Here is a 21,277-nt window from a genome sequence, read left to right on the forward strand (position 1 = left end):
GAAGGGACAGGGGCTGTAGCAACAGCTTTCCATGTCTGTCCCCTGGGAAAGCCGCTGCTGACCCCCCAAACCCCCCAATCCAGCCACCCCTCCAGACCATAGGAGGCCGGCAGGTGAGCCAGGCGGCGGGTCCTGGCCTGAGGCACCCCAGGGGCTGAAGGCTTTGTCTGTGAGCACAGCCTTTGTGGGGAGGGCAGGGAAGAGGGGTGACCCTGCGGAGTGGGGAGTTCTGGGGGTCAGGAGTCGCTGAGCATCCTGTGGACGTGTCCGCAGGGGCGGGGCGGGGCGGGGCGGGGTGGGGCTGGCTGGTTCCTACCGTGCACGCTGGTTTCCTGCGGGCGTGTGGGGCCTTCGGAGGAGCGGAGCAGGTCCCGCACCACCTGGATGGGGCTGAGCTGGGGTTTAGAGGCGGAGGCGCGGGCTTTGCCCGCAGCTCGAGGCCCCGCCCTTTCTCGTCCGCACGGCCCCGCCCTCTTCCCCCGCTCCGCCCCGGGCTCTGGGCCCGCCCCTCCGCCCTGGCCCCGCCCCCGGCCTCTGGCCCTGTCCGCTCCTGGTCCCGCCCCTCCCTGGTCCCGCCCCTCCCTGGCCCCGCCCCTCGCTGGCCCCGCCCCCGGCCTCTGTTTGCGCCGGGTCCGCGCTGCCCGCCGCGGGGCTCCGGGCTCCCGCCGCCGCCGCCCGGAGCAATGATTAACCCGGAGGGCCGGCCGGCGCCGGGCCCGGGGCGGAGGCGTGGGGCCGGGGCGGGACCCCGCGGGGCCGGTCGGCTTCCTGCTCGCTCCCAAGTTTCCTCGTAGGCGCGGCGCCGGCCGGGCCGCGGCACCGTGTGGCGCGTGGCGCAGGGCGCGGCGCCGGACGCGCGTGGGCGCGGCGCGGGCCGCGTGTCACGATGCGGACTCTCCGCAGGTTGAAGTTCATGAGTTCGCCCAGCCTCAGTGACCTGGGCAAGAGGGAGCCGGCCGCCGCCGCCGCGGACGAGCGGGGCACCCAGCAGCGCCGGGCCTGTGCCAACGCCACCTGGAACAGGTAAGCGCCCGCCCCCGGGTCCCGGGCCAGAGCCTGGAGCCCGGGCCCAGCGCCCGCCGAGGGGCCGCCGGGCCGGTGGGCGGGGAGGCGCGCCCCGGGCCGGGGCTGTGGGCGCCGGGGCTCCGCTCAGTTTGCAGGAACTCCTGCGCCGCGGTGCGGGGCGGACCGGGAAGTTCAGTGCAACGTGTTCCCGGACCCGGACCCGCCGCCCCGGAGCGCCCGGCGGGGATCGCGGTGGCGGGTGGGCGGGGCCCCGTGCCCGCCTCCCCCCGCCCCCCCCGGGGTCTCCCCGCGGCTCCGCGCGGGGCCCCGGCGGCCCGGAGCTGGGGCGGCAGGAAGTCTCTCCCATCCCGCCCGGGAGCGCGGGCCGGGGCGCAGCGGGCGGGCTGCTGCCGCTTCCTGTCTGCGCGCCGATCGGGGGGCGGGCGGCTTCCCCGGAGCGGCCGGGCCTCCCAGCTGCCGGCGGCCGGGGTGCGGCCGCTGCCCGCATTCCTGCGACCCCACCCCCGCCCGGCCGGACCGAGGGCCGGGGAGCCCTCCGCCCGCTGTGTGCGCAGCCGGGCTGGGGGCCGGGAGGCGGTTCACTGAGCGGATTCCTGTCTGCCCACGGCCTAGACACAGACACTGTCACCGAGAGGAAAGCGGGGTCCGCGGAGGCTGCCAGGCGGCTGAGGCTGCCCCACCCCACGCGCCTCCGGCCGGGCCGGGCCAGGCTTGGACCTTGCTCTGTGGGTAGGCGGCCGCTCCACCCAGACTCCTTGTCTTCTGCCCCCGCCAAGCTGCAAACGGCTTGAGGGCGGGAAGTGTCTGCCTCAGTTTCCCCATCTGTCCCCGGCATGCACATCCTCCTCACAGGCCCACGTGGAGACGGTGGGAGGACTCTGGTTGGGGAATCTCACTGACCGACGGCTGCACGCTGTCTCCCAGAACCGGGGGCAGACAGCGCCCCCTCCGTGTGTCTGCTGTGGGGGACCAGAGGGAGCCGACAGCCTTAGTTAGAACCCCAGCTGCCCCTTCCTGCTGTGCGGCCTTGAGAAGTCACTTCTCTGGTCCTCAGTGTCCTTACCCATAACATGGGAGGTCCCCTGTCACCCTAACTCAAGCCCGGACTCCTGTCGGGGTGCCTGCAGGGTTGGGGTTTGGGGGGTTCCTCGGGAACCTGATGGCTCCCTTCGTGGCAGGCCCTGCCCGGTGTCCCCGGCAGAGGTGGGCACCCTGCGGCCAGCGCTGGTCTCCCGAGAGGTCGCCTGGGACCCTTGAGACTCACTCCATCTGTCCCTGGGCCCGGCGGCTGCTGAGGAGCAGGTCCCCCCCCCCCCCACACACACACACACACACACACAGCGAGGCCCGAGTGACCGGCGGGGCGGGGCTCCGGTCTCGCACGGTCCAGGACGGCCGCAGCGGCCCCCCTTGCCGAGCTGACCCCATTGAGTTGGATGCACCCCTTTCCCTGTGTGGCCGAATTCGTGCCCCGGGGCCACCGATTGGGGGACCTAAACAACCAGTTTCTTCTCGGGGTTCTGGGCCCGGAGGTCCGCCCTGCAGGCCAGCTCCGTCCGTGACTGCCCCACACCCCTCTGGCTCCGCCTCCGTCTGTGAGGATGGAGTCCATGCCCTGGCCCAGCCACTCCTAGTCCGCTCGCTCCCTCCTCCCTCGCTCCTCCCCGCCCTGGCCGGGCCGGGCTGGTCCGAGGGGCAGTCAGTGCGCAGGGTGCCGTCCGCCGGCGAGGGATGCAGGTCTGCTTAGCGCTGGGAAGAGGCCCACGGTGACACCGAGGCCCACGTGCATCCCTCCCCACCCGTGTGCGGGACACGCCTGCGGACGGGTGCCAGGCGGGCCCCCTTGGCCCCCGCAGACCGCCCTCTACAGCTGTGGGGAGTGGTTTCCCTGAACCCGCAGCTGCTTGGTGGCCGGGTCTCCTGGTGCCCAGCCCGGTGCGGAGCCACCGAGGGGCTGGCCAGGAGGTTAGGAGCCTGCCGCTCCCACCTGGCGTCCCATATGCCCCCCCCAAGGTCAGGACCCAGGCGTGTGGGGGCCTCCAGCGCCATGAAGGTCATGTTCTGAGATGAGGATGGAGGGAGCTCCCAGACCCCAACACTGGTCCCGCACACCTGCGTTTGGGGCTGAGGGCGCTAACCACTGTGACGCCCCGCTCCTTGCCAGGCCTGGATCTGCCCCAGGGCTAAGGTTTGGAGAGCCCAGCACCCGCCCCACCTCGATGTTAGCGTGGAGGCGCCGGGCCAGGCGGGAGCAGGGGAGCGGGTGAGCCCAGGGGTGCGGGTGACACTGGTCACTCTCCCCAGAGACCCGCCTCCAAGGCGGGCGATTGTCTTCAGCGGGCAGGGCCTTGGTCTGCACCCAGGTGTGACCTGGAGCCACTGCCCTGGACACGTGTGAGCATGTCCCACGGAGGCTCCCACGGAGGCTCCCGGAGGCTGGAGCTGCCCCCCCCCCCCCACCCATCCTGGTGCCCCAGAGCCTCACCGGGGTCTGCCCTGTGCCCGCCAGTGCTCGGGAGGAGGCTGGAAGGCGGCCCTGTCTCCTGTGGTGGGGGGAGGGGGGCCCTCTGAGGGATGCCCCGGGAGGGCGGCCGCTGGAGGGAGGCCGATGGGGGGGGGGGGGGACAGGCCTCTGAGGGATGCCCCAGAGGATAGGAGGGCGGCTGCTGGAGGGAGGCCGGTGGGGGGGGGTGAGGGGGGGACTCTGGGAGGGGGAGGGACAGGCCCTCTGAGGGATGCCCCAGGAGGACGGGAGGGCGGCCGCTGGAGGGAGGCCGGTGAGGGGGGGACTGGGGAGGGGACAGGCCCTCTGAGGGATGCCCCAGGAGGACAGGAGGGCGGCTGCTGGAGGGAGGCCGGTGGGGGGGGTGAGGGGGGACTGGGGGAGGGGACAGGCCCGCTGAGGGATGCCCCAGGAGGACGGGAGTGCGGCTGCTGGAGGGAGGCCGGTGGGGGGTGGGGCTCCTGGAGGCTCCGGAGGGGAGGTCAGGTCGCCTGTGGGGACCTTGGCCCTGCCCTGCTGGGCCCGCCTCCTCTGGTCTCTGCGGCCGCCGCGGGTTTCACTTCTGTTTTGGGGGGCAGAGAAGTCACATGAGGGCCTCCCCCTCCCAGGGGCTCAGCAGGGCTTGTTTACCCAACTGGGACCTGGGAAAAGCTGAACCTCCACCAGCGAGAAACGCGGGGAGGGGGGTGTCCTGCCTGTCCCCCACCCCCACCCCACGTGTGGGCGTGGAGGGCTGTGGCGGCCCTGGCTGGGTGTGGTGCTGGGTGGGGCCGCCTGCAGCCTGTTTGCCTGAGGGTGACAGGCCCCACCTGGTGCTGTCAGAGGGGGCGGGGGAGACTGAGGCACCGCAGAGCAACGGCCCAGCCTCTGTGGCCCCGCCTCAGTGTCACAGCCGCAGGGCTCCGGGCCCACCGCCCCCCTCAGAGGCCGCGCTGAGCCCCGTGTGGATGGGGACAGGAGCCCATTGTGTGGACTGGGACACGGAGGCCGGTGGGCAGACAGACTGGGACTGAAACCACACCCTGAGCCGGTGGGCGGGGCTGCTCGGACAGACAGGAGGTGACAGAGTGCAAGGCCGCGCCCTGTTCCTCAGGTGGCACCCTGCTCCCCTGTGCTGGGGGGGGGGTGGGGGGGGGCTAACCCCGAGCAGGAGGTGGGGGGATGCCCTCCCCACACGGGTGAGAGGAGGGCCTGGCTCTTGGGGGTGGGAGGAGGGAGGTGGAGGAAGGCCATTGAGGCAGGAGGGGCCATTGAGGGAGGCCGGTGGGGTGGGTCACAGAGGGGCTGGACCCCCTGAGGGGCCAGACTGCGGGCCTGGTCATCCACAGCCACATGGTGTGGGGCAGTGGTCGGCAAACTGCGGCTGGCTAGCTTCGGTTTGCCACTCTGTTGACTAATGAGTTTGCCAGCCCCTGCTAGGGAAAAACTCTTAAAAACATTTTATTAATGTGCTAGTGTCTAACCTGAAGTCAAAACTTCTGGGTGAGGGCAATGCCTTAGCAGGGGCTGGCAAACTCATTAGTCAGCAGAGCCGCAGTTTGCCGGGGACGGGAGTGGGCTGGGGTCCAGAGGGTTAGAGCGAGGGGTGGGCCGAAGCCCTGTGGGGAGTTGGAACATCATTCGAGGCCCTGCACGTGTCAGCGCTCACACTGGCCGCGATATGTGGTCGAACGTGTAATGACGCCCCACACGCCTCCGCGGGGCCAGGCCACGCAATTTCTCGGCCTCATAGGCCCTCGGGCCGGGCATTCGCACCCTGGTTTAAGGGAAGGGGCACAGGGTGGTAAGCACGGGTCCCAAGAACAGCAGGACAGGCCTGGGGTGGCCGAGGCCTCCGAGGCCCGGGCTCCAGCTGCCTGACTTGGGGCCCAGGAGGACGCGGCCGGCCCTCTGAGCTCCGGAAGTGGCTGGGGGGGCCGCCTGCACTGTGCCCCCCTCCCCGCCCCCACCAGCTCCCAGCAGCCCCCAAAGGCTGGGAGTGGGCTCAGCTGTCGGATTCCAGGGCTCTGCCCTAGGACAGCTGCTTCCCAGGGGCCATCAGGCTTCCCCGAGGTCTCCCTTTTGCAGTCTGTGGGTGGGAGCTGGGTGTAGAGATCCTGGCTGTGAACCTGAGGCCCGGCCAGGCCAGCGTTCCGTCCTCACCGCGGCGGGGCGGGCGCACGCAGGACCCGCATCTCACAGGCAGGACCGGGCAGAGGCCGCGCGGCCCGGACGTGTGAGCAGCAGCCCTCCCGCGCCCGCGCCCGCAGTGCCGGTTACCAGCACCCGGCGCCCGGCTCCTCTGGGATTCGCTGAGACCGGCACGTCCCCCATCGAGCCCCCAGCGCTCAGACCCTCTGCCCACCGGGACGCGGCCCTGCCCTGCCCGCCCGTCCGTCCGTCCGCCCGCCTGTCCGTCCGTGCCTGCGGGGCCTCGGCCGGAACCTGCCCAGGCCGCTGCCTGGGAGGCTGCAGGGGAAAGGGCAGCTGCTGGGCGGGCTCTGTGGCTTCCCTTAGGGGGCTTGGCCTCTCTGAGCCTCAGTCTCCTCGTCTGAGAAGTGGGCAGCCAGTCCGTGCTGCTGGGAAGGGTTGGGGCACCCGGAGCGTGGCGGCCCGGCCCGCCCTGTGTGTGACCGGCAGCGTGTCCAGCTGACCCTGCTCACCAGTCAGGCAGCCCGCCAGGCGGTGACCTTCAGCGTGCGGCCGTGGGAGGGACTCACAGGAAGGGACTCGGCGAAGTGCGGGGACATGGTCCTTGCGGAGAGGGAGGGAATCTGGAGGGCTTCCTGGAGGCGGTGGCTCCTGAGCCGGCTCCCGTCTGAAGGCTGCTGGCCTCTGAGACGGGAGGAGGCTGCCTGCAGGCAGGAGAGGCAGCGGCTGCAGGCCCCGCGGGGCGGCTCCCCGACAGGCTTGGGGCTGAGGGGAGCGGGGGGTGGAGGGGGCCCAGGCAGCACCTGGGGTGTGGGGGGGGGGGGGCCAGGCAGCACCGGGGTCTGAGGGGGGGGGGGGGCCAGGCAGCACCGGGGTCTGAGGAGGGGGGGGGGGTGGAGGGGGCCCAGGCAGCACCGGGGTCTGAGGGGAGCCGGGGGTGGGGGGGCCCAGGCAGCACCGGGGTCTGAGGGGAGCGGGGGTGGGGGGCCCAGGCGGCCCCTGGGGTGTGAGGGGAGCCGGGGGGGAGGGGGCCCAGGCAGCAGACCCCCCCCCGGGCTGGTGCAGACCCGGGTCTGCCGCTGGGGAGGGGCACCTGATGCCCAGGCTGAGAAGCCGGGGTGGGGAGGGGTGCACCCGGGCTGGGAGGGCTCAGGAGCACGGGCAGGGAAGCAGAGTGGGGGTGCACAGGACCCTGGAGGGGTGACGGGTGGGCCCGATGCACAGGGGAGGCTGGGGCGCAGGACTGTGGGGTTGAGGTGGGAACTGAGGTTCGGGTGTGGACGGGGTCCCGCCGGGACAGCCCATCCCTGCTTCTGGGCCCCGACCGGCCGAGCAGGAAGGCTGCGGTGGGGACGGGCGGGAGGAGGTCCGGGAGGCCGGGGGGTCCGGGAGGCCCGGGGGGGGGGTTGTCCCGGGAGACCAGGGGTCTGGTCTGGGCACAGCTCCCCTCTCCCACCTGCAGCATCCACAACGGGGTGATCGCCGTCTTCCAGCGCAAGGGGCTGCCCGACCAAGAGCTCTTCAGCCTCAACGAAGGTGTCCGGTGAGTGCTCCCCCAGGCCAGGCCCGGGCTGGGAGGGCGGGGGGGGGCTGAGCCGGGGGGGGCCCCAGCCAGCCCCCGCCCCTCCCAGCCCCAGCCCGTCCACCAGCCTCACCCAGACTCCGCCTGAGGCTGTGACGCAGTGACACATGGCCCTTGGCGCTGCTACGGGGGCCCCCCCCCCCCCCGGACATCTGGTCAGGCTTAAGATGGCGCCCACATCCCCGCTGACGGAGCGTCTGGTAGGGCGTTTATTCTGTGAAAGGAGGACTACCTGCCCGTGACGGGGGTGGCATTCCTGGTCGCCCTCATTTCCTGAGAGCGCCGGGGAGGAGCCCAGGACCGGCTCCCGGAACTGCGAGGCCAGGGGCTGCCATACTGCGGGGGTCGGTGGAGGCGCCGGAGCTCAGAGAGGTCGCGGACTTGCCCAGGGTCACACAGCCGCTACAGGGAGGCATGTGCTTCCCGTGTGTTCCCTTCCGCCTTTGAGCTCGAGGTGGGGGTGGACAGACGGGGGTACCCCGCCCGCCGCAGGACACAGCTGAGAGGCCCCTGTAGACAGACAGAGCCAGGCCGGGAGGGAGGGCCGGGGAAGCCTGAGAGCAGGCCACGTGTGACCCATTCACCTTTCTCGGGCTTCTCCGGCCAGCGGGGGGCGGGGCAGAAGCCCCCCGGGGTGCCGAAGGGGCCGCGCAGCCCTGGCCCTGATATGCCTCTGCTTGGGAGCAGGTGTGTCCAGGCCTGAGGGACCTGCTGTGGGAACAACAGAGCAGAGGAGATGCTTCTAAATTCCTGAGCAAACCACCCAGCACGGGCTTCCCTCCCCTCCCCGCAGTGTCCGCCCCCCCTCCCCCCCGCTGTGTCTGCCCCCCCTCTCCCCCCGCTGTGTCCGCCCCTCCCCCCCGCAGTGTCCGCCCCTCCCCCCCGCAGTGTCCGCCCCTCCCCCCGCTGTGTCTGCCCCCTCCCCTCCCCCCGCTGTGTCCGCCCCCCCTCTCCCCCCGCTGTGTCCGCCCCTCCCCCCCGCAGTGTCCGCCCCTCCCCCCCGCAGTGTCCGCCCCTCCCCCCGCTGTGTCTGCCCCCTCCCCTCCCCCCGCTGTGTCCGCCCCCCCTCCCCCCCGCTGTGTCTGCCCCCTCCCCTCCCCCCGCTGTGTCCGCCCCCCCTCTCCCCCCGCTGTGTCCGCCCCCCCCCGCAGTGTCCGCCCCTCCCCCCGCTGTGTCTGCCCCCTCCCCTCCCCCCTGCAGTGTCCGCCCCCTCCCCCCCGCAGTATCCACCCCCTCCCCCCCGCAGTGTCCGCCCCCTCCCCTCCGCAGTGTCCGCCCCCTCCCCTCCGCAGTGTCTGCCCCCTCCCCCCCCGCAGTGTCCGCCCCCCCCGCAGTGTCCGCCCCTCCCCCCCGCAGTGTCCGCCCCCCTCCCCCCCGCAGCATAAACGGGTGGGGAGGGAGGGCTCTAAACCAGACCACGTGCCTCGTCACCAGCCCCCGGGGGCTGGATGGAGCAGGAGCCCCTCTGGGGTGTGTGTCTGGGTGGGGGACGCAGAGATGCACGCCTGGGCCCCAGCACCCCCTGGCCGGCCCCGTGATCCTTACCCGAGAAGCAGGGAGAGGTCAGGGGAGGGGCCCGTTAGGCTGTTTGGGGCAACTTCTTCTCTTTTCTGGACAAAGACAATCTTTTTATTTACCACAGCATTGCCAGTTCTTAGTTCAGTACGTCTTTTTAAAAATATATATATTTTATTGATTTCAGAGAAGAAGGGAGAAGAGGAGAGAAGTAGAAGCATCAGTGGTGAGAAAGAGCCATTGATCGGCTGCCTCCCGCACGCCCCCCCTGGGTACCGAGCCCTCAACCCGGGCATTGCCCTTGACCTCCTGGTTCATGGGTCGACGCTCCGCCTCCGAGCCGCGCCGGCCTGGGCGGCCCGTTTAGCCAGCTCAGAGCGAAGTGCGGGGATGTCAGGTCAGCAGGGCCCTCCTTTTTTTGAGAGTTGGCCCTGGGCCAGCCGCCTGCCCCGCTTTCCATGCCTCACACTGCACACCTGAGGAACGGGCACCTTATCACCCCATTTCACAGGTGAGGAAACTGAGGCACAGAGGTCGGGGGTCGCTCAAGGTCAGAGGACCAGTCACTGGGGCCGGGACTTAGGCCCCCGACTCCAGGGCCTGTGGGTCCTTCCGGATGGCCCGCCCCAGCTCCTCCCATCCTGTGGCACCTTAAGTTAGTGAATTAATTGGCATCGAATCCGTGATTGGCCATTGGCTTCGATCCCACGGGAGCCCCTGACGAGCCATCCAGCGCCCCGTAGCCGAGTCTCCCCCGCGGTTCTCGAAGCTCCTGCATGCGGTCAGGCTGTGCCTCCCGGAACGTGCCGCTCCTGGGCCGGGATCGGGGTCCCAGGGGCCGCCGCTGCCACTGAGCGGTCTCTGACCCCTCTTCCTCACTGTCCGCCCCCTCTCCCCGCAGGCAGCTGCTGAAGACAGAGCTGGGGTCCTTCTTCACCGAGTACCTGCAGGTGGGTGGTCCCGCCGGCAGGTGGGTGGTCCCGCCGGCAGGTGGGTGGTCCCGCCGGCAGGTGGGTGGTCCCGCCGGCCAGGTGGGTGGTCCCGCCGGCAGGTGGGTGGTCCCACTCTCTGGCCCAGCTGGGGTTGCTTCCTGAGCCGGCCGGAAAGGACAGGCGCCTCAGTGGGTACATGGAGCACTAGGTACCAGTCATGACTCAGTTTCCCCATCTGCCACCACTGGCAGTCGTGAAGGTTCAGTAATAAACTCAGGGGAGGTGCTAGCACGGTGCCCACCTCCTCCTGGACTGTCACCTCAGGCCCGGCGTGCGTGCTGGGTCGCCGCACAGCCCCGGTGCCCTGAGCCTGTCGCCAAGGCCCCTCTGCCCAGGCGCTGCCCCTCGGGGCCCTCCTGGCCCCCATCTGGGCGCGGGCCCGCAGAGCCGCTGACAGGCGGGACCAGCCGGTCGCACGGCTCTGTCCGGGCGGGACCCACGGGCCGGCTGCCCAGCGCCGGGGTTCTCAGTGCAGTCACAGCCCCGTGGCCTTCTCCACTGTCAGTCCCAGATCGTTCCCTCAGCCCTAGAGATGCCTCAGTTTGCCATCAGCCTCACGTCCCTCCCCGCCCCTCACACCCCATTTCATGGCGGGGGCGGGGGTCTCACATGGCCTCTGTCCGCTTCCTTCGCTCAGCACAGCGGGTCCTGCTGTGGCAGGTGGGGGTGCCTCGCTCCCTTTACAGCCGAGCACCACCCCATTGTCTGCACCCGCCTGTCCCCTTACCGGTGGGTGGCATGGGGGCATCTCTTGGCCGGGTTAATGGAGCTGAGACCTGGCGCGGCCAGGACCCTGTGGGTGAGCCCCTATGGCCCCTGCGTGCTCCAGCGCGCCCCCCCACCCCGGCCGTGGGGTGCAGGCCGCCTGCCTGCCGGCTCTCGGAGGCTCCGGGCGCCCCCCGTCTCTGGGGTTGTCCCTGCGGCCCCCTCCTGTCCCCTGAGGACCCCTGGTTGAGTCAGCGGTCGGTGTCCTCCCAGGGCGAGCCGAGGGTCGGGCTCCGTGGCCGGTAGGAGGCGGGATGTCGGGGAGCCCCTCCCGCTGGGCCCAGGCTGCCCCCGGAAGCCCGGGCACCCCCAGGCGGTGACCGCGTCTCCGTGTGCCTTCCAGAACCAGCTGCTGACCAAGGGCATGGTCATCCTGCGGACAAGATCCGCTTCTACGAGGTGAGTGGCGGCCGGCCGGCCGGCGTGGCTGTGGCTCTGTGGCCCCTTGGGGAGGGGGCACAGCAGGTGCCATGGGGCCTGGACTGCCAGCCTCGCCTGGGCCTCCAGGGCTCTGGGAGGGCCACAGGCCTCCTGGTCGGGAGGGCTCAGGGGGACGGAAATGATGGTCCGGGAAGCGGGCTGAGGCCCGACCCCAGCAGGGCCCTCACTGCGGGAGCCTCTGCCCCCAGGAGGCCCTGCCTCACCCAGCCACAGCAGCGGGGGCCGCGGGTCTTCGGGCCTGAGGGAAGGTGGCCTGAAGGGGTCGCTGACACCCGGGGGAGCAGCTGGGGAGGGGGGCGCTTCCTGCCGGGCATGCTGGGAGTGTTCTCTTAAGGCCACACCCACCCCGGGGGCCTCTGGGCCACGGCTCGGCTCCCATTGCCCAGCCCGGGAACCGTGCGGTGACGGCAGGTGGCCCACCCTCTCCTCCAGGCCCTGAGTCTCAGCGGGGTGGGGGCGGGCCCGGTCCCACCCCCTCAGACTCCCAATGTCCGGGGCCCCGGGCCACCGCCGAGGGGGCCTCTTTAGGGAGGGTCAGGGGATGCGAGAGCCGGCCCAGCCGATACGCCTCTGCGAGCGCCCTCTGCGTCCAGGCCGGTGCTGGGTCAGTTCCGTGAGTGTTTGCTGAGCACCTACTATGCACGGGGCACAGAGCACATGCTTGCGCTGTAGACGCTTTCCTGACTCTAACCCACCGGGTCCCCCAGCAGCCTGTGCAGGAGGTGCCATTGTTGTAGCCCCCTGAACAGAGGGGAAACTGAGTCATGGTGGGGTTCGGGGACGCCCAGGCCACGGCTCCAGCCACACTCTTTTCTCCGCTGCTCCAGACGCCTCCTCAAGTCCTCACTCTGTCCGGGGAGAGAAGGGGTGTCACTCCATTTTGCAGAGGAGCAGACTGAGGCCTGGCAGCTCTGAATGAACTCCGAGCTGCATCCCCGTTCCTTCCACAACCCCCGCCCTTCCCTCACCCCGGGCATGGCGGGTGGGAGCTGCGGAGGCAGGAGCCGGGAAGGGGCACGGATCTCGGCTGTGGGGCCGCGGGTTCGGGCCGGCTTCCAGAGGAGGCGCTGGAAGCCCGCAGGCCGGGCAGGGAGGGCTTGGCACCTGGCGGAGACGCCCGCCCACGCCCCTCTCCTGACTCGGCGCATTCCAGCACATTCCCCGTGGCCGCCTCCCACCGGCGCCAGCCCGGGGAGTGGGCTCGGAGAAGGGGAGCTTTGTGTGGCTGTGGAGGCCTGCCCACAGTGCCGTGTCCACCAGGCCACCGGCAAGGAGTGCCCGCCCCGTCCACCCCCCGGCCTCGGGGACAGGCCCGGGGCCGTTCTCCTCCGGCCGCAGAGGCAGCCTGTCCTCTGGCTCCGTCCCCGTCTCAGACTCTAGGGTCCGTCATCCTCCATCCACACGCTCAGCACGTGCCAGCCCGGGCGGCCTTGGGGACCTGGGGACGGAGGAGACCGGCCTCACAGCCACGGGGACACCAGGTGGTGGAAGTCCGTGTGCTGCGTCCGGGGGAAGGGATTGGTTTCACTGGCAATCCAGGAGGCCTGCATGGAGGCAGTGGCCCTTGAGTAGAGTCTCGGAAAATAGTCTGTCCCAGACGACTCCTGGCCCCCTTCGGCCCTGCAAAGGGAACAGTCACCGGCCTGCCACCCCGAGAACAGCCTGGAGAGCCTCCCACCCCGGTTTGGGTCCCAGGGAGAGTTCTTCCCAGGGACGGCTGCCTGCACCCAGCCACGTCTTCACCGGGGCTCTGCTGGACCGGGTGGCCGCCCCTGGGCCGGCCCCGGACCCCCACCACGGCTCCTGTCTGCGCCTCCATGGAGGCCGTGGGCGTGGGCTCCCAAGTAGAGCGATTCCTGCAAATGAGAAGCCTGGAGGCCAGCCCGGAGGTGGAGGCTCCTCCCGGGACGCGTCCCAGGCTGTGGGCGGGTGGCCTCAGCACGAGGGCTGCTCGGAGGGAGTAGACTCAGCCGCAGCCAGGACGGCCCCCTCCGCAGCCAACCCGTGGTCATCGCGGTCCCTGGGGACTCCCGAGCCGGGCTGAGACCCGAGCCGCACCCAGGCCGCAGAGCCAGCCTCGGCACTTGGCAAAGGAAGGCTGACTGCCCCCTCGGGCCTCAGCCGCTGCCATGGTCCTGCTCAGTGTCACAGTGGCAAAGCCGCACTCCCCGAGCACCTGTTCTCACCCCCGCGCAGGGGGCAGTTATTGCGCCCATTTTACAGAGAAACACGCTGAGGCTCGGTGCGGGGCTCCCCTGGGCCCACAGCAGAGCTCCCGCTCAGTGCTGCCTGACCATCCCCCGGCCTCGGTCCCCAGCGGAGATCCGGGCCTCGGCCAGCGTGCGGTCCGCCGGGCCTGGGCTCCGTGCGGCAGCGTCTGCTCCCCGTGCCTCTCCCTCCGGGCGGAGGTGTCCCTGAGCCCGGGAACGCCGGCCCGGCCCACGCCCAGGGCACCCCGCGGCCGGCGGTGGCGGACCTGAAGGGACCTTTGTGCTCGGGCAGACCTGCTGGGGCCGCAGCACCCGCCTGTCCCGCCGCAGACCCACGTGGGCCGGGGCGGACGGGAGCTGGCTGCTGGGCAAGGAGGCCGGGCACAGAGGCCGGACCCCGGCACCGCCCACCAGGCTGCCTGGGCCTCCCTGGGTGGCCCAGCCAGGCCCCCTCCCGGGCCCGGCACCCACAGGCCTTCCCGGGCCGAGGGCATGGGGCCCAGAGCACAAGGAAGTGAGACTCGTTCCCATGGAAACCTCCAGCGGTCAGGCAGGAGCAGTGCAGTCTGGGAGGCCTCCCGCGGGGGGCACTGGCCCCTCCTCGCCCAGAGATGCCCACCACGCCCCTGCTGGTGCCTCGTGGGCTTGCGGGTGGGGCCGGCTCTTCCTGCCGGGCAGCCCCTCGTCCGAACTCTGCTCTTCCCAGCGGGCGGCTGAGGTCTGCACTGGCATTTCCTGGGGGTCCCGGGCCGGCGTGGGCCCTCGGCTGCCCCGTCCCCCAGGCATGGCACCCTCCCCCGGGCACAGCACCCTCCCCCTCAGGGCCGGCCGGACCGCCTGCTTCCCGCACGCCTACTCGCTGGCTCACACCCACGGGTGCCGGTCAGTACGGCAAACACCCTAATTCAGCCGGCTCACCGGCTCTCCTCTCCTCCGGGGCCTGTTGCTGTGACTGGAAAACGGTCTCCCTGGCTCTCAGAGCCCCCTCAGGGCACCCTGGGGTGTCGGGGACCCAGGCCCTTGAGCAAGACCTTGAACCTCTCGGAGGCTTTCCCTCCCCTCGTCCAGCGCGGTGGCCCCGTGCCATCGTCCTAACAGCTGTCCAGCCCCTGCTTCCCGGTCATGCGGGGGGGGGGGGGGTTAGGTCCCCAGGGCAGGGTCTGGCCGTGTGGCCGTCCTATGAGCATCTGTCGGGTGGACAGACGGGTGGGTGAGCAGAGGGAGGGGAGGAGTCAGGCGGGTGGGGGGGGTTCCTCGGCTCCTTGGCGGGGCGGTTAGTGAATGAGATGAGAGGAGACAAGACATGAGCAGAAGCTCCTGTGGGGGGCGGGAGAGGGGGTGCACTTGTGAGTCTGGCCCCTGTGGGTCCGGTGTGGGCAGGACCGGGGACCACAGTGAGCACTTGCTCTGCGCCAGGCCCTGTGGAGCTCGTTTCATTCATCGTAGTGGGGAAACCGAGGCCCAGGAAGGTTCGCGTGGACCCCGGGCCAGCCTGAGCGCCGCCCCTGCGGGCGGGAGATGCGTCCAGCCCGGGAGGGTGGGCTCTGCCGCCGTTCGGGAGGGACGGGCGGCGGTGACGGCCCCTGTGCCCACAGGACAGAAGCTGCTGGACTCGCTGGCTGAGACGTGGGACTTCTTCTTCAGCGACGTGCTGCCCACGCTGCAGGCCATCTTCTACCCCGTGCAGGTGCGCCCCGGCCCCGGCCCCCAGGCCGCCGTGACCCCCCGGCCTGGGGGGGGGGCACCCCTGCCCGCGCGGCCGTTCCAGGCTGCCCCCGGCCCCTCAGAACCTGCCTCCCACCCACAGGGTGGACATGAGGCGGTTCCTTCCGAAGGGCCCTGCAAAGCCTGAGCGGCACGCAGTAGGCCGTGCCCAGCGCACAGTGGGGGCTCTGGGTGGGGCAGGGCCCGGTGTCTGGGGCGCCGGTGACTGGCGGCGTGCTGTCCGCAGGGCAAGGAGCCGTCGGTGCGCCAGCTGGCCCTGCTGCACTTCCGCGACGCCATCGCGCTCAGCGTGAAGCTGGAGGACGCGCTGGCCCGCGCCCACGCCCGCGTGCCCCCCGCCATCGTGCAGATGCTGCTGGTGCTCCAGGTGAGCGCACGCCGGGCCCGGGCAGGCCCCAGAGGCAGAGCCTAGACGAGGGCCTGGGCCCGCAGGAGTCACGGCGGGGGCCATCGGGAGGAGCCTGGGGCGGGCGTGAAGAGGGCAGACTCGCAGCTGGCACACTAGGGGCGGGACGGGGCGCTGGGCAGAGCCCAGGTTCCAGGAAGGCCGGCCTCAGCCTGGTCCCAAGGGAGCCCAGGAGCATGACCGGGACCAGCTGCCTCCCCGACGCCCCACAGGGCCCGACAGCTCTGGGGGGGAGGCTTCACCAAGGGGACAGCTCTGGGGGCGGTTAGAGAGCAGCTGCGAGGGGGGCAGCCACGCTCCTAGCAGCCGGGGTGAGTGCCCTGCCCAGGACGGGGTCTGAGGGCCCCCAGCAGCCTCCACTGCAGGCTCGGCCTTTCGGCTCCACCCGGGCCCTGTATGGGCCGGCAGCCAGCCCTGTGCGGGCTCCGCTCCCTGTCCCAGGCCCGGGCGGCACCGGCAGGGAAACGGTGTCCCCGCCAGGAGCCACGTGCTTGCAGCTGACAGGCCAGCAGCCCGGCCACTGGAGTCCGGCCTGCTCCGAGGCCCGCTCAGTGTGGACGCCCTGCACGGGGGATCCTGGTCAGGCAGGATCGGTGCGGTGGGCCTGCGGCCAGGGCAGCCGGGGAGCCCAGAGCAGGGGAGCCGGTGGCTGTGGAGGCGGCACAGCTGGGAGCTGAGGGTTGGGGTTGGGGTTAGGCACAGCTGGGAGCTGAGGGTTGGAGTTGGGGTTAGGCACAGCTGGGAGCTGAGGGTTAGGGTTGGGGTTAGGCACAGCCGGGAGCTGAGGGTTAGGGTTGGGGTTGGGGTTAGGCACAGCTGGGAGCTGAGGGTTGGGGTTGGGGTTGGGGTTAGGCACAGCTGGGAGCTGAGGGTTGGGGTTAGGGTTAGGCACAGCTGGGAGCTGAGGGTTAGGGTTGGGGTTGGGGTTAGGCACAGCTGGGAGCTGAGGGTTAGGGTTGGGGTTGGGGTTAGGCACAGCTGGGAGCTGAGGGTTGGGGTTAGGGTTAGGCACAGCCGGGAGCTGAGGGTTAGGGTTGGGGTTGGGGTTAGGCACAGCTGGGAGCTGAGGGTTAGGGTTGGGGTTGGGGTTAGGCACAGCTGGGAGCTGAGGGTTGGGTTTAGGGTTAGGCACAGCCTGGAGCTGAGGGTTAGGGTTGGGGGTAGGCACAGCCGGAGCTGAGGTGGCCTGGCGGCTCCGGGGCAGCAGGCCGGCCAAGCAGGGGTCCCGGGGGTGTCCAGTCAAACCTGGCCGGGCTGAAGTCTCTCAAGCCGCCATTGGCAGGCAGGTTCAGGGATGTCGGGGAGAGATCGATGTGAAGCCCCCAGCATGCCCCTGGGGAGCGGGCGCCACTCAGCTGGGATTTAGAGCCAAGGAGGGAGGCCCCGACGCCGGGGTCCCAGGAGCCCCGTCTCGCGGGTGGTGCTGCCCCTGGCCCCCCAGACTGCCCCTCCTGCTCCTGGGGGTGCTCCCCAGCCACAAGGCTCTGCTCTGCCCGCCCCCGCGTGGCCCACACTTGGCATGGCCTGTCCCAGTGAGCCTGTCCCCACTGCTCTCAAGTTCCAGATGCCTCTGATGTCACAGCTGCTGGGCAGCATGTGTTGAGGGCCTACTGTGCGCCCTGTGCTTCGCCCACAGAGACGTGGTTACTCCTCACTGGCAGGGAGTGAGGGCGGGCGGGGGGTGAGGGGGGGCGGGGGGGAGTGAGGCCGGGCAGGGGGGGGGTGAGGCCGGGCAGGGAGTGAGGCCGGGCGGGGGGTGAGGCCGGGCGGGGGCGGGGGGGGGGGGGGGTGAGCTTGCCCCTGCAGGATGTCCAGAGCCTCCGGGAGCCGCATGGGGACTCTCCGAGGGGCGGACTACAGGATGGCCAAACACACGTGGCCACAGGGCCCTGTCCCCCGGGCACCTCAGTCGCCCAGACCACAGCTGCCGGGGACAGCACAGAGGGGCTCAGAGCAGGGCCATGCCTCAGGCCGCAGCTCGAGGGGGGCTGGAAAGAGCTGTCTTTTTTTTTTTTTTAATATGTTTTTATTGCCGAAACCGGTTTGGCTCAGTGGTAGAGCATCGGTCTGCGGACTGAAAGGTCCCGGGTTCGATTCTGGTCAGGGGCATGTACGTTGGTTGCGAGCACATCCCCGGTAGGGGGTGTGCAGGAGGCAGCTGGTTGATGTTTCTCTCTCATCGACGTTTCTAGCTCTCTGTCTCTCTCCCTTCCTCGCTGTAAAAATCAATAAAATATATTTAAAATATATATATGTTTTTGTTGATTTCAGAGAGGAAAGGAAGAGAGAAACATCAATGATGGTAGAGATTCAATTGGCTGCCTCCTGCACGCCCCCACTGGGGACTGAGCCTGCAACCCAGGCATGTGCCCTTGGCAGGAATTGAACCCAAGACCTTTCAGTCCACAGGCTGATGCTCTATCCACTGAGCCAAACCAGCCAGGGCTGGGAGGGGGTCTTGATGGGCATGGGGGGAGGGCAGGGCGCTGGAGGTGGCTTTTGGGGGGGGCGCATTGGAGGTGGCTGTGAACCGAGCTCGGTGGGCGGCGGAGCTGTGTGGTGACCTCCCTCCTCTCGCAGGGCGTGCACGAGGCCCGCGGCGTGACCAAGGACTACCTGCGCCTGGAGACGCTGGTGCAGAAGGTGGTGTCGCCCTACCTGGGCACCTACGGCCTCTGCTCCGGCGAGGGCTCCTTCACACACTCCTGCGTCCTCGGTAGGTTCCCGGCCCTGGGCGGGCGCAGGGGCCGCTGGGCACACCCCTCTGCCCGGCCCGGGCCGTGTGCCAGGCCTGTCACTCTGAGACGGTCCCCGGGGTCCCTCCTTCACGGGCTGAGGGCCAGGAGCAGACACCGCGGGGATGCCGTCCTCTGCCCCGAGGAGTCAGGTCCGTGCTCAGCGGGGCGTCAGGACGTGGCCAGGCGAGTGGACCGCACGCGGCCGAGCCCCAGAAACCCGGGCTCACCTGGGGAGGCCCCGGCAGGAGCGGGGTGGGGCGCTGGCGCCCTGGGCTGCCTGGCGGGTCCACGGAAACAGCCACTGCTCCTTTAACGGCAGCCCACCGTTCACTCACCAATGGAAACCGCACCTACTGTGCGCCTGGGCCTGGGCCTGGGGGGTCCGCCAGGAGAGGCAGACCACGGAGTGCACGGTCCCCAGATGAGTGCCAGGAGGCCCTGTGCCTGGTGGCCTGAGGCTGCGGGCAGGGAGCTCCGGGGAGCCCAGCCTTGGCCGTGGCTGCGGCCGAAGCGCCAGGAGGACCCCGGCCTGGGGGGAAGGAGAGGGGGTGCACCCCAGCCCCAGCGAGGGGACAGCAGTGTAAGGACCGTCCTCATCCTGTGCCCCCCCCCCCCACGCGGGGCACGGCTCCGCCCCGGGGGCCCTGGCGGCTGGAGGGGACTCTGAGGTGCCTCTGAGCCGCTCCGCACACTCAGCCCTGCCACCTGGTGGCACTCTGCGGAGCTGCGGGTCCTGAGTGGGAGTGGAGACCTGCCCCTGGGCAGTCACCCCGGGTCCGCCCCGCCCCCGGGCTCCTGGGATCGGAATAAACCCCAGCCCTGACCTCACGCTGAAGGGCCCCTTGCTGCTTGCCCTAGTGTGGCACCTACCCTCTCCCACCCCCACCCCCGCCCAGACCCTCCCACGTGGGCTTGTCTTCTCCGCGCCCTCCCACGCGCACACACACAAGACTGCAGCTCTGAGGACGGTCTGATCTGCCCAGGAGGAGATTTCTTGGCTTTGCACGGGGCTGGGGGGAGACATCGGCCAGTCTTAGCCCCCCCTGCCTGAGCAGGCCCACGCCCACGCCCCACCGGGACCTGCCGCTCCAGAGGCCACCTCGGGGGCGACGGGAGGTGGGAGCCCCCGTGACCTCGTGTAACCTTAGAGACCACCTCCAGCTACACCTCCCGGGGGGGGGGCTTCGAGAGGAACCAGGGGACACAGTTCACCCCGTGGCATCGGGCGGGCGACAGGTCCGATTCTCATCGCTCTTCCCGCCCCGGCCTCTGCGCCCGGCTGGCCGCTCCGGCCCCAGTCCGCACGCTTGGGAGGGGCCGCGGGTCTGGCCGGAGGGAGGGCCTGGGACACCCTCCCCCTCCCCCGGCCTCGCGCTGACGCCCGCCTGTCCGTCTGTCCGTCTGCCCGCAGAGAAGCACCTGCTGCGCCGGTCCCGCTCAGGCGACGTCCTGGCCAAGACCCCGGTGGTGCGCTCCAAGAGCTACAACACGCCACTGCTGAACCCCGTGGCCGAGCACGAGGCCGAGGGCGCGGCGGGCGGGGGCGCGGGCGTGCGCCGGCACTCCGTCTCCGAGCTGCCCTCCTGCCCCGACGGGCCGGGCCCCGGCCCCGGCCCCGCGGGGGACCGCGCACCCTCCCCGGGCACCCAGTCCGGGCCCTGCCCCAGCAGACTGCACCCCCCGCCGCAGCCCCCCGGGCCCCAGCCCGCCGGCGGCTCCCCGGCCTCCAGCCCCGAGCACCTGGTGGACCGCATCCTGGAGTCCGCGGACTCGGACGGCGAGGGCATCTTCATCGACTTCGGCCGGCGCGGGGCGGGCGCCTCGGCGTTCGAGGGGGACCGGGGCCGGCAGAGCTTCGTGTGAGGGCCGCCGTTTTTTACTGAGCCCGCGTGCGTGAGCGTGTGCGTGTGCGTGTGTGTGAGAGAGAGAGAGAGAGGTTTTTACTCTGTCCCAGCCGGTCCCCGTCAGCCCGGCCACGGCAGCATCTCCCTCTTTGGTGGGAAAACCATCGCTGCTCCCCCTCTCCTCCGCCCAGTGCCCCTGTCCTGGGTGTCCGCACCCCGGCTCCCCTGCCTCCCCTGCCTCCTGCGGTCACAGGTGCACGGGCCAGCCTCGCGTGCTGGGGGGGCATCATCATCACTCCGCCCAGCACGCCACGCCCACACCCACGGACACTGCAACTCCGGCCGCGTGACCAGCCCCGGAACGGCCCTCGGACCCACCTGCCACCCCCCTCCCCACGGCACACCCCGTGGGTGACTGTCCGGACCCTGGGCGCCGCCTGCCCTCACTGGCCGTGGGCAGGACAGGACGGGGGAGAAATCGCGCTGGAGGCTAATCCTGGGCATCGGCCCCACCCTTGTGACTTCACCTCCGGATGCAACTCCACGGGGTGAGGGCTTCAGAAGGAATTGGGGGACACGGTCACCCGGGCAGTCTGGTGGGTGACGGCCCATCTGTCGGCCAGCGAGGCCCCCAGGCCGGTTCGGAAGCCAAGGTCACCGAGGAGCGGGAGCCGGGTCCCTGGAGCCTCACACCCACACCCCCACCCCCACCGGGGAGCTGGCCTCTGGGAAAACACCGGGGCCTCCCGAGCACCCCTGACTGCACCTCTAAGTTTACATTTGTTTGGGGTATATATGTGCACCCCAAAATGCCCTTGGGCCAGGGTGTCCTGGAGCACCCACTGCACTCCGCTGGTTCACTCCAGGCGGCTTTGGAGGGGCTGCCGGGCGGGCTGCGGCCCAGGAACCGCTGTGGGGGAGAGGAGGGTCCCCACCGGGTGGGGAGGACTCGGGGAGAAAGGCTCGGTGATTCTCCACTGGCCACGAAAGTGATATTGGACTGTAATTAGGAAGGCTGAATGTGCCCCCAGTGCGCGAAGGCGGGGGCTCGGGGTGCTTGCCCACCGAGTTCGGAGCACCTCCCAGGAGAGCCGGAAGGGGGCGGCAGCCCAGGCGTCCGCGGGCAGGGGAGCGGGTGAGCAGAGGGTGTCCGTCTGCGCAGTGCAGTGACTCGGCCTTAAACGGGAAAGAGATCCGTCCCAGCCTGTGTGGCTCGGCGGCTGAGCATCGACCTGTGAACCAGGAGGTCACAGTTCCGTTCCCGGTCGGGGCAGAGGCCCGAGTTTCAGGCTCGATCCCCAGTGGAGGGCGCACAGGAGGCAGCTGATCGACCGTTCTCGCTCATCATGGATGTGTCTCTCCCTCTCTGAAATCAATAAAAATATATTTTTAAAAAGTTA

At 70.4% G+C, this 21,277-nt stretch overlaps 1 protein-coding gene across 1 annotated transcript; it reads left to right on the top strand.

Moving 5' to 3' along the window:
• Positions 1–604: 604 nt before the first annotated feature.
• Positions 605–21,277, top strand: PRR5 (proline rich 5). The gene is given in 9 exon segments (XM_084878201.1): positions 605–1,023; positions 7,122–7,202; positions 9,658–9,706; positions 10,857–10,887; positions 10,890–10,916; positions 14,760–14,851; positions 15,116–15,256; positions 17,876–18,011; positions 19,445–21,277. Coding segments are annotated over 9 exon segments (1,146 nt in total). The 5' UTR covers positions 605–886; the 3' UTR covers positions 19,897–21,277.

The sequence above is a fragment of the Pipistrellus hanaki genome (genome assembly GCF_964339955.1).
Source record: "Pipistrellus hanaki genome assembly, chromosome: 3".
In the NCBI taxonomy this organism is placed as follows: domain Eukaryota; kingdom Metazoa; phylum Chordata; class Mammalia; order Chiroptera; family Vespertilionidae; genus Pipistrellus; species Pipistrellus hanaki.